The sequence below is a fragment of the Dermacentor andersoni genome, chromosome 10, assembly GCF_023375885.2.
Source record: "Dermacentor andersoni chromosome 10, qqDerAnde1_hic_scaffold, whole genome shotgun sequence".
NCBI classification, from domain to species: domain Eukaryota; kingdom Metazoa; phylum Arthropoda; class Arachnida; order Ixodida; family Ixodidae; genus Dermacentor; species Dermacentor andersoni.
The window spans coordinates 19,989,994-20,002,525 of record NC_092823.1 but is presented as its reverse complement, the minus strand read 5'-3'; the positions used below and the strand labels follow the sequence as shown (position 1 = coordinate 20,002,525).

The following is a 12,532-nucleotide window of genomic DNA, read 5'->3' as shown; positions in this document are numbered from 1 at the left end:
GCTTCGCTGAAACTAAAGCTCTACCAAAAGGCAGCGCAGCCGAAGTGGCGAAATTTTTCGTCGAGCACATCCTGCTGCGACATGGTGCCCCAGAAGTCCTCATCACCGACAGAGGAACGGCTTTTACAGCAGAGCTCACCCAAGCCATTCTGCAATACAGCCAGACAAGCCACAGGAGGACAACTGCCTACCACCCGCAGACGAATGGTCTCACGGAACGCCTGAACAAGACCCTCGCCGACATGCTAGCAATGTACGTCGACGTCGAACACAAGACTTGGGATGCAGTCCTGCCGTACGTAACATTCGCTTACAACACGGCGGTGCAAGAAACAACACAGATCACGCCGTTTAAGCTGGTTTACGGCAGGAATCCGACGACGACGCTCGACGCCATGCTGCCGCACGTCACTGACGAGGAAAATCTTGACGTCGCTAGCTATCTCCAGCGCGCCGAAGAAGCCCGACAGCTCGCCCGCCTGCGGATCAAGAACCAGCAGAGGACTGACAGCCGACACTACAACCTCCGACGACGCTTTGTCGAGTACCAGCCCGGTGACCGTGTTTGGGTTTGGACCCCTATACGCCGACGAGGACTGAGCGAGAAGCTCTTGCGTCGCTATTTCGGACCGTACAGGATCATCCGACGTATTGGCGCACTGGACTATGAGGTCGTGCCAGACGGCATTTCGCTGTCACAGCGGCGCCGCTCACGACCTGAAATTGTCCACGTTGTGCGACTCAAGCCGTATCACCAGCGTTGACGAACTTTGGGACTTCACATAACTGACCTTTGGACTTGATTTCTTTTCGTTGTTTTGTTACTTATGTTTAATAAGTGTCCTTTTGTGTTTCGCTCTCTTATATTTGTAGCATCGGGACGATGCTATTTAAGAGGGGGGTATTGACACGTGTACTTATATTTATCGGGCGACCACGTTTCGCCGCCTAACAAATCTTATCGCACAGCGCGGGACGCGCTTGCATGTATCCGAAGTTTCTGGAAAGTTATCGATGCTTCTATCCGCAGTCTGTTGTCGCCGAACCTTGTGTTATCTGATTTATTCGCCTGACGCGAATGGTGTAGAACTTTGTGGAAGGCACGCGGGTCCCAACGATTAGTCTGGAACATTCGACGATTCTGTATAAAAGCCGACGCGCTTGACCCGCTGATCAGATTTCCGACGATCGCCGACCGTGTTCGCCGCTATCGTTGTGCTATAAGTGTAGCCTCTTTTGTGGGCACAGGTTCGCCCAATAAAAGTTAGTTTTGTGTTCCACAGTATTGCTACTGTGTTCTTTGACGTCACGACCACGTGACAATATAATGAAAAATGAGATGCAGATGGCCCAACATGGGCAAGTGTGGCCATCTAGTGTCAGGAATCGCAACTAGATGGAATAGGACAAATATAGTCACCGTAGGTTTACTGTATGACAAATTTTCGTTTATGATGACTATATCATCACCGATTATATTGGTACAAAATTTCACGACTATACTCGTCAACAACCACCACCGGTCAACGACCACTCTGCTCACCATTCTGTTCCAATGGCATCGTCCCATTTTGAGGGGTGTCATGCCACAGATGACAAGCACTTTAGATTTATTGTTGACAAAACCCAGTGGGCGTAATCACATTTAGTGGGTCCATTTCAACAGCCACTGCAAGGAGATGGATACCCTTGGGTTGTGCTAATTTCTCCAGCCGACATCCTTCGCACCAGTGTTTGGTCACACTTTCCGTGTCCTGAGGACATCCCGTTGTATGTGCATGAGGAACATCATGGTGACATGCTGGGTATGTTGCATGAACACGTTAGGGGAATTTTGCACAGTTTGCTATAATGAATACAGGTGGCTCCCAATAATTTGACCCTCCCGAGACCCCGAGATCTGGCCAAATCATCCAAAAGGTCAAATAGCGAACAGCAGCAAGTGAAAATTTTCAAATGTGTTTTTTGCTTTAAGTAGCCTGTAAAGTCTTCTCGTTTTTTGGTCTTGGAAGTGCAACTCAATCAGCATGAGGTGAAGACTGCCTAGAAGTTTAAGCACTGCCTCAGTGTGACACAACACGAAACAAGCAGCTGCAGACTGCTTTCCGGACAGAAGGAGAGTTGGCCTCTCAAAGATTTAAAGAAAGAAAGAAGTATATAAAACAGCATCATGCCTATGGGAAGCAAAAGCATCGTCTAATAAATTTCTTATGTTTTCAAGCTTTACTAACTGTTGTGCACCTGAGGGGGTGCTGCTGAGGGTCAAATTGACTGCAATGGCAATGCTTTTGACTTTTAACTAAACAAGCTTTTTTTTTCTTTTCCATAGCAATGTATGGTTTTTCGCTCTAGTCCGTTCGAGTTAACAGAGGGTGAATGAACAGGAGTGAACTGCAGAGTCTTGGCGCTTCTATGCTTGCAACACAAAGTACAAGTCGCTTGGAAATGCATACACATCCGCAAAGGGTTTTCTTTTGTTTGTTTCTCTTACAACTGCGTATACATCGCCATAGCATACAGCAACTGTCACATTCAAACCACACCTTGAGCTTCTCTCGAAGATCCATTATCAAGCTGTCTTTTTCGTGGATCACGGCGGCTTCTCGGCGGCAATCTTCTGCAGAACTGCCGGCTGTAGCCAAGGACTCCCTGCTGGTGTGTACATGCAAGCAGCCACCAACACCATTAGCAACAAGCTTATGCAGACATGCCAGTGTGCAATACAAGGAGTGCAATAGAAGGACAAGTCGCCAGGCCTCATTCATACAGGTTGTCACCATCGCAGTGGGAAAGGAAAAAATTTCAGCAGGCTCTTTGCCCCCAAGTCAATGGCAAGCCTGAGCTCCTAGGGTTAACTTGTATGATCACCTGAAGAGTGTTGCTGCAGTGTTGTTGCATGTGGTGCGTTGTATGTACATGCATACATACAAATTATCGTTCATGCTATAGTTACGCCTTAGGAATCGGGTTATGTTTTCCTTTGTTACGGTTTGTTTGAGAGGCAGCACAATGTGATGTAAAGAAAGATGTTGAACTGAAACAGACGTTATTCACTGCCAAGCCCATCATTCAACCACTAAACCACGGCCAGACTGTGCGTGGGAACAAAAGATGTTGCGTTGAGTGCTAAAAAACTACCATACCTACAGACCTACCGTGCCTTCTTTCTTGTCATGCCCACCATCAGCAATGGATAATTCACCAACTGCCTTCACCTTGCACAATTTCTCAGTTGTGTGGGTGCATTGTTCTTTCAGGAACAGTTTTCCCCAAAGAACGGCTGTTCCTGAAGAAAAGTTATTCCTAAAAAGTGAAAAACACACCTTCTTTGTGAAAGCTCGTGCAGGACTATCTGCAGCAGCCATGAACCTTTTATATTCAAGGGAGCACTTTGCCTCACGTCACCCTTTTTGAGACATCCCCATACTTCAATGCTGACAAAATTGACCATGCACTGAACACTCTCATCACAGGTTCCTACAAAATTTATTAGAGGAAACTCAAGCACTAGTTGCTATAGAAGCATCAAGTGTGGAATTTCACCCGGCACAGGAATGGTGTTTAGCATACAGATTTGGCTAAGCTTCGTCCTTCTGGCTTTTAATGGCTATTCAGCTTTTTCTCAGATCTCGTGGTCCGTAAACTTTTCTGCCCAACTGTGCTAGCCGTCATTCCCATAGTAGCTGAACAATCGCCGTTCCAAAGTTTCCTCTAGTAGTTATTATAGGAAATTTTGGTCTATCTGGCCTGAATTCAACAACTGCGCAAAACGAATGCATAAAATGCACTCCCCACGAGGAATCGAACCCAAATATTAGTGTACAATTCAGGCCCCTCATGGTGCCTCACATTTAGGCAGGCTAAAGCAACAGATTTAATGCAGGGGAGTGAATTTGAATACCATGTGATGAAGCCTGGCACAGAGAGAGGCGAATGGGAGCCAGTGTTTATGGGTTCCAAAGTGAAATGAGTTCCTGCCTATACAAATGTAGTGTTCATTGCCAAGCACAAGCCACACTCGGCGCCAATCATCTTCACTTTCTGTTCATGCCACGAAACCCATATTGCCCCTCAACAAGAAGGTTTCACCTCCTGTACTAAATGTAAATAACAAACACAGTACAGCCTTTGCCCCCTCTATGGCACCCTGCATTAAGAATTCAAAGAGAGGCAATGAAGTGACAGGAGTCAATAGACACTTGCAGTTCCATTCACTGTCTATGCTGTTTATAAAGTAGCCCAGATACCCTCAGGTTTGCCCGCTTCTGTCTGTTTACATTGCTAGCCTTCTCCACGGATGCATGCAAGCTACTAGACATGCGATGCAGGCCACGATGAGAAGTCACAGCAGCCAATCACAGAAGTCAGTCTGAAAAGGATGTCATGTGGCCTTCGCAACGTGGTCTACCCATGGCCCAAGGAGGTTCCAAAACTAAATTGTGGGAGTGGAGATACGCCATCTTACCACAGGCATGTAACAATATTCGCACATAGTGGAGAATACAGAAAGCACTTTGCTCCCACTTTGTGCGGGCTAAGACGGCTAACATTGCCCTACAGATCTCTGTCGACATCTTATCTTTGTGTCACCGGCTAGAGAATAAAACCTCAACATCTTGTCAAGTTTTATGGCAGATGACAAATCAGTACTGTGCCTAAACAAATATTTTGTCCAGAAATAACGAGCTATGTTGCCATCATTTTATACACTTTTGCGAGTTGCCCAATGGCTGACATATGTAGTTTGCAGTTTTATGCAGTTATACTTGTTATTAACAATCATGGAGGAATGGAAAGCGTAGGAGAGGTCCCGGACAGCACGGACACGTCGGGGAAGTGTGGCGGGATTCAACGTGCCATGGAAAAGCACAGGAGCACGTCTGCGTCATCTAACTGTTACAGAAGTTTCGTAGGCTTTGTACTGACATGCGTCGGCAGCACACACTTCCAGCGGCTTGTAGCAATGCAAGTTCAAAGCTCGCGCCTATCTGCTCAGGCAAGCTGATTGGACGCACAACGGGAGATCGCACACCAACACGGCTGCCTTTCAGGCTTCAAAAATGTGACGTCAGGGCCTCTCCTATTTTCGTTTCTTTCCTCCATGGTAACAATACTCTCTTCCCATGCTAGTGTGTGCTCAAAGTTTGTATTTCTTTCTTAGCTGCTTTTAAAATGTACTATACCTTCTTTCATGGACTGGATGCCCCCATACAGCTCTATGCTCTAAGACCACCTCTGGCATAATATTCCAATACGAAAGTTGCCTGAACTGAAAATGAAATGCGATTGAGCTGTGAGCACACTCCAGCTGGCGTGGCTCTTTATTAGAAGTGAAGTATGGGTGAAGCGCCGGCTTTACTTCAGCTGGCAAGGAGTTGTAGGGGACTGCCACTTCAGCAATCTTGTTTTAAAACCTCCTCAATCAGGCCATGCAAGACAGAGCACCAGGCAAGGCTGTATTTCCAGGACAAAATGTTAGAAACAGGTACCTCAGAGCAAGCAAAGTAAAACGTCGTTAAACCGTACCCGCTTAAATAGTAGCTGCGTTTTAAAAGTAGTAAAGTGAAATCTTCGACTCAGCGACCGTTGAACATAATGCATTTTGCATCCACATAAACAGTACCAGCTTATTGTGCAGGTTTCGGTTAACATGTAGCGTTTTCACTTTTCGTCGCAAAATCATGGTGGTACGTCGGCCCGGCTGAACGAGCTTCAGAGATTGGAACGGCCTCCAAGCGCAAACGCAGAGGGCGCTTGGAAGGGTGAAGCCACATAAACATCTACAACATTTTGGCGCCGTCATAGACACCGTGCCAGAGTCAGAGCGTTGTGGCCCATGTTGTGGTGCTGCACAAGCTAGGGCGAAAACCGGGTGCTCAGCATAGAAGAAAAATTGGACGTCGTTCGTGCTGTCAAACGTGGCACAATGAAGTCGGTGCTGGCACGCGAGTGGGATCTACCGTTAACTACAGCATGTGGCATTTGGAATGCGAAGAAGTTCGTCGGCAATGCTGCTGCGACCCCAGAAATACATCAGCTACGACTTTAAACTTTTCACCACTGTTGCCTCTGTTATTTCCGAAGTGTCACCTAACGACAGTGATGAGGACGACACAGTGACAGCAGGAGCAATTCAGGCCCAACAATGGCAGATGCTGAGCGTTACGTCAGCCTCATGCGGGTGTTAGCCAAGAAGAGGGGACTGGAGGGAAAGCTGGCTAGTAGAGTGAGCGAGTTTGACGCCACCGTCGTCGCTGCTAGCTCGTCGCGGTATCAAATGAAAATAACATACTTTTGTTGCATGAGGTGAACAAATACTGCACGTTTTCCGTTCTTTCATCGCACTTTCTCATAGTTCTATACTTGACAGGTAAGTGGGCGATCTCGCGCTATTTCGGTTAAGGAGTACTACCGTTTAGTATGTACTTTTCCTGAGCTCCAGCCAACTACGGTTTAACGAGGTTTCACTGTACTTGTCTTACGCATGACTAAACAGGCTAACAAAACAAGACAAAAGGTTAGTATTCACAGCAAGGCAGAGATTTCAAGTGATATCACCAGTGTGCAAACAAGGGGAGTGACTCGAGCAGACGTTCCAACAAGGGGACCTGTTTTCGTTAGGGCAACAACTTATCTTTCTTGCATTGTTTATACAGTAAGCTTTAGCTCTTTTGTGCCAAGCCTTAAATAAGCTAGGTGTGGTAAACACGAATGCACAAACTCAGCATTGTTGACTATCCTCACGTGCAACACATGTTTTTATATGAGCCTAGGTCATTATTCAAAAAAACTTAATAACCTTTAAAGCATAGACTCAAACACAAAACATCTAATGGAGATATTGTAGAGTGTATTCATAAATATCTAATTCATTACTTTTCATGAATATGAGCTCCAAAGACAGCACATGAAATCTCAAAATGCGCCACGTGACTGTGTGCTTGCTCGCAGCAACATTAATGCCCTCGAACATGCTTGGAAAGAATAGTCGTCAGTACACAAAGACGTGATACATGAATAGGGCGTAAGCAGCAAAGATGGGTCGAATTTAGCAGCTTTGGCTTCAACTTTTCCAGGATAACTTGTTTGCGGAAGCAAATGGAGCTGCAGTACAGACAGATAAATAGCAAATAAGTATTCTTCAGGCTCTGTCGGCTGTTTTGCTGTCAACAGACTGCGTCAAGGGCAAGGATGGTTTAGTAACAGATGGCAACACTGTCAAAATGAGTCGCGGCTGCCACACCGCAACTGCCATTTTCATTTGCGGCTTATTCATATATCCTCTCTGCATGAAGCCCTGATAATTAATTAAAAACATGCACAGGGGGGGGGGGGGGGGGGCACTAGAGTGACTGAAAGCAAGTGCCTAGTCACCTGCTAAATTTTCAGATTTCACACCCTTTCTTTGGAGCACCGTAAAAAAAAAAAAAGATAAAAAGCAAAGCAGTGATCATGTAAAGAATTCAACTGGACGTTTCTCAATACGCTCTTCAACTTTTTCTTTGAAGGTATTGTGTTTCAGTCAATACAATTGGCTAATTATGTTAATGACTGACTTATACATTTTTTTTTTCAGAGTTGCTGAAGAAGACACTGAACAATACTACTGAACTGGTCGCATTTGCATAGTGCCGACCTAGTTTTTTTTTTTTTTTTTTTTTTTAAAGGCTTGGGAGAAGTTAGCTGCAGCACTGTGTATATGTAGCTCACTAACATCCCATAGGCAAGCAGCTTAAGAAGTTGCAAAGGAGTTTGGTGAGGGTTAGATAGCTGGAACGTGTTCAATAGGAGGAATTAGGGTAGTAAGGCATATGGAGATTGTGCCTCAAATTCTTCTAAGAAGTAAGGTTGACATTACAAAAAAAAAGGAAGAAGAAACAGTAAAAGACTGATGTATAAGCTGACAAGGTTTATGTGGTGGCCTTAGTTCTGAATTGCAGCCGAGCAGTTGCTGCCCTGATGACAAATTCCCTTGTTGAAACAGCACCAGAGACACACCTGGTTAGCCCACTGTTGAACGATCACTGCTACAAAGCTATGATAAATCACAAACTTCAAAGATGTGATCTGTTCTTGGGCAATGGCCAGCTCTCTGTCCTTTTCTGCGGTAAGCGCCACGAAGTTTTCAACTCCTTCGCTGAGGACTCGGCATTCGTCCTGCAAGTAATCACACAGAGGACCGACTTCAAATGGTCGACTTCGAGCAAGTTTTCTTGTTCTGTGGCAGAGGATTTGTTTAACGCTGCTCAAAACGAGGTGGGTTCGACTGCTCCAATGCGAGTCGCTCTTTTGTGCTCTTTAAGCACCCACCGTCTTTGCCAGAATTAGGTTGTAGCATTTTACAGCCGAGCGTTGCTTCTGCTGACTGCACATGTCAGCTCCCACAATGGTGCAGCAGGGACCAGTGCAGGCAGATGTGCATTTGTGAAGCAGCAGGGCTATCTAAGCATTCATTCACGGATTTGGGTATACTTTCTTTCAAATGGCCAGTGCATTTTGCCTTTCTATTTTTCACATATGTGCAATGCCAAATTATGAGATTACAGCGTAGGGTTGGGAGGCAATAGGACAAGTACAACAAAGAGTGCAGATCAGTTGAGGTTAAGCACAAATAAATAAAGTGAACACAGCACTAGAAAGAAGAACGCAAGAACGATTACTGGCAGTCACACATCACACGTTACAACCATTTGACGACACACATCACATCACGCACATCAAGAGTAAAGTAGCCTCACTGATCTTAGGTTAATCAAATCAAATCTTTGTTTACAAACATCCTTGTGGTGCAAATATACATTTAATTCGAGTGACATGGTACGCTAATACATTCAACTGCAAGGCTTTTTCGAAAAGCAGAAACCACGGAAATGTAAATTTTCTTGTTGCCCCACAAGGTTCAAACTTCTGGTTGCCACAGCATTGCCCACACTGCACTGTTTTTATTCTAGGGCGTAGGTGTCGGTGTCGAGGAAACTTTGTTTTCCTGCAAGATTCATGCTCTAAACAACTTTTTGAGGTTAGAGCTACTTTATAACCTCTTTCGTCCTTTGAATTAACCGAGTTTGCCAGGGTACTCCAACTAACATTCGTTTCTTTTTTTTTTTTTTCAATCTCAGCATTAGAGACTGGAAATTAAGTTAATATGGCATCTTTTTCCTTACGTCCTTATGGTGCCCATTTAACTTATAACTACAAACCATGGGCCCAGAAACCTTTTAGTGGCAGTACTTTTATAGCGCTTATAAATGCCTATTTTGATGTTGGTGCCTATAATGAATTTTCAGAGCCTGAAACTGCCCTTTTCATTGTTTTGTCCAAGCTTAATTTTGCATATCATGTTACCACCCGCTGTGGAACTTGGCTGAAGGCCCAACTGAATATTAAACACTCTGCTTGCATAAAGGGTGTTATTAACAGTGTTGCTGCAAACTAGAGCACTGCTGTGAAAAAGGGTTCGAACTGCTCTATGTGACAATGCACTTGAAGAGCACTTGGTGTACTTGCATGCTCACCTCCCCCTTTTTAGGTGACATCATCTGGAAACTTGCATGCCCGGGTGCTACAGCAACCCCGAGTGGGGGGGGGGCAGTTATTTCGGACGTTTAGGAGAGGTTTGCCACACTCCCCAAACGACCTGTTGCTGATAGAGTTTGATTGAAACCGCAATTTGTTATGGATAAAAAATTCTGGGTTGCCAGTACTGAAAGAACTGTCAAAGGTTCTGGCCAGTGCAACTCTGCAATTCTATAGGGCACTGGTTCATTGAACGTTACGAAGTACAGGTTTGTGCTGATAACTTTGATGGGCATTGAGCGTTCCTTTTCTGCATGCAAACTAACATTCTTGTTACATTCTTAACTTGTTCTTAACTGGATCCAGTGTTTTTTAACTAACCGAAAACAGTTTGTATATGCTAACAACCTTACATCTTCCGTTCTATCTGGTGTACCTCAGGCTACTGTTGTTGGGTCACTCCTATTTTTAATCTACATTAATGACCTGCCATTCACTGTAACCTCTGCAATACATCTTTTCACTGATGATTGTGTCCTATACCGCCCTATCAATACCGTCGCCGACGTATCTTCCCTTCAGGAGGACCTCTTTCATATTCAAGACTGGTGTGCTACATGGCTCATGTCTCTAAACGTTAGTAAGACCGTGCATATTTCATTCCATCGTCGACCTAACTACATCCCCCCTGCCTACAAGATTAACAACTGCACTATATCTACTATTGACTCCTTCAAGTACTTAGAAATTCACCTATCCAAAGATTTGTCTTGGACAAATCATGTAAGCCACATAATTAATTAAGCTAACAAAATTCTTGGTTATCTTCGCCGTAATCTCTTCATGGCACGACCACCCGTGAAATCAGTTGCCTATAATACGCTTGTGCGACCAAAACTTGAATATGCATATGCTATCTTTGACCCTTACCAAACTAATCTCACTAAAGCCCATGTAAATGTTCAGAACTGTGCTGCTACATTTATTCTTTCAGATTACTCATATCACACTAGCGTTTCATCACTAAAATCTGAACTAGACCTATTGCCTCTTGCCTCTATCACGTTTTTTTTTATTCCATACCTCGTGACAGCCAGCTGGTCCAGCTGGCTAATTGTGTTCGTCGAACAGGCCATCCGAACTCTGTAATCCCGCCACAAACCCGCCCCACTACGTTCCTGCAGTCATTCTTCATCCGAACTGCCCGAGACTGCAATGGCCTTCCCAGAAAAACTGCTCTCATCCACAATACAGCACTCTTTAGATCTGCCATTGAGTGTTCCGACTCATCTTTCTAATTTCATCATAATCAATCCCGCCTTTTCGTGCCCACCCCTCATATAATGTCCTATTTTGGACCCTAGAGGTATTAATAAATAAATAGATAAATAAATAAACATTCAATGAAAAAAGGCACAACATGGAATTTAAAAAATCTCAGGGTGGTGCTTGTTTGTCACTTATGGAATCAAAGGTAAACATGCGGCAGATATCTGCCTGGTTGGGACCAACTGAATTTTCAAGCAACATTCATAACTCGAGACCTTTTACTCATGGTCGACACGCATAAACAGCCCCACCCCTAGGTTTGACAGCCTCCCAAAGATTAAAAAAACAGGAATTCCTCTACGGCCCGTAGTATTTCACGTGTTACCCCCGACGAGCTGTGTCAACCTATATTCGTAATATACTCTCTCTTCTCACCGGAAAAACGGAAGACTACATTTGCCATTCAAGGCACTTCGTGGAAACAGGTCCAATGCGGGTCCCAACGAAAACAACTGCGTGGTGTTCTTTGATGCGGTTTCACTGTCCACACTAGTGTGCCTGTACCCCTCGCACTTTATGTGGCAAGTCGTGCGCTCGAAAGCGACCCCATACTGAAAGACCAAGCCCCCCTCTTTCTATTAATCACATCTGTCGGTTACTGACTGCCTTTCAAGCACTTCTCTTTCAACAACCATTTCTGCAAACGTACTAGCGGAACTGCCGTGGGTGCCGCAATCTCGGTCACTGTCGACATGGAGGACGTTGAAAAGCGGGTGCTTTGCACTTTTACAAATGTTTGCCCACTACGTGGACGATAGTTTTTGCAAGGTGAAGATTCATCCGAGGTGAACAATTTGCTTGTGCACTTGTACTCCATATAGCGTGCCATACGGTTTAGAGTGGAATGTGAAAATTCTCGTTCTCATCCTTTCTCAAACATCCTCACCAAAAAGAGATAGACTGAACCTGTCCTCTTCCGTATTCAAAAAAACCAACACATACATAACAATATCTTCACTTTATTTTATTCAACCCACCTGCCACAAGCTTTCTGTAGTTTCCGAAGCCTCAACAAGAGAGTCAAAAGAATTTGTTCATCTCCGCACCTCCAGAAGGGAGAAAAGAACACGGTAATCCATGACCTTGGGATGAATGGTTACACAAAGGCATTTATTAAATGTTGCCTCTGCCAACGGCACTAGAATGAAAGGACGACTGTGGCTGCAGCACCACCCAGCCAACAGCACAGTGTCTAGATGACATAGGTTCGAGGCGTCAGTGAGACATCAGCCTGTGTGCCATGACGGGCGGTCATTGACATGGCTCACAAGCCTCTGCCCACGGTTGGCAGCCTCCTCCCTCGTCCAAAAGACTGCGTTCCTGACAAAAAAGCACAGGACATTGTGCACAAGATTACCTGCACCGAATGCCCCGCATCACATATTGGTGAGACTAAAAACTTCACGGAAAGAATTCATGAACACAAGAATGACCTTCGCCACCTAAACGGAGAATGCAGTGCTAAGTCGGAACACTGCGTGCCTTTTGATCACCTAATTAGCCTCGACGGCCTTGTCGTCTCTGAGAGAGAAAACAGCCAATGATGGTGGCTCATCTTGGACTTTTGCCATGTCCAAAAGGGGCCGGGCAACATCAAATGTTCGCCAAGAACTCTTCCCGCCACTCAACGCTCAAGGTCTACGAAAAGCGTCTGCGTGCCTGCCATAGCGCCAAACATGCATATAAG

The 12,532-nt window shown here is 45.1% G+C and overlaps 1 protein-coding gene across 14 annotated transcripts in view; it reads right to left on the bottom strand.

The window, feature by feature from the left end:
• Positions 1–12,532, bottom strand: part of LOC126519271 (uncharacterized) — a 158,279-nt gene that overhangs the window by 72,604 nt on the left and 73,143 nt on the right. For 13 of the 14 annotated variants that reach the window (XR_008610016.2, XR_008610015.2, XM_055065236.2 and 10 more), the window contains exons 9-10: positions 8,054–8,157; positions 2,544–2,652 (exon numbers count right to left, since the gene is read on the bottom strand). Coding sequence is in view for 12 of the 14 variants with exons in the window: in XM_055065236.2 (XP_054921211.2) it covers positions 2,544–2,652; positions 8,054–8,157 (213 nt within the window). In the remaining 2 variants the exon portion in view is untranslated. The remainder of the gene's footprint in view (positions 1–2,543; positions 2,653–8,053; positions 8,158–12,532) is intronic. The other variant, XM_055065235.2, reaches the window with a different exon arrangement.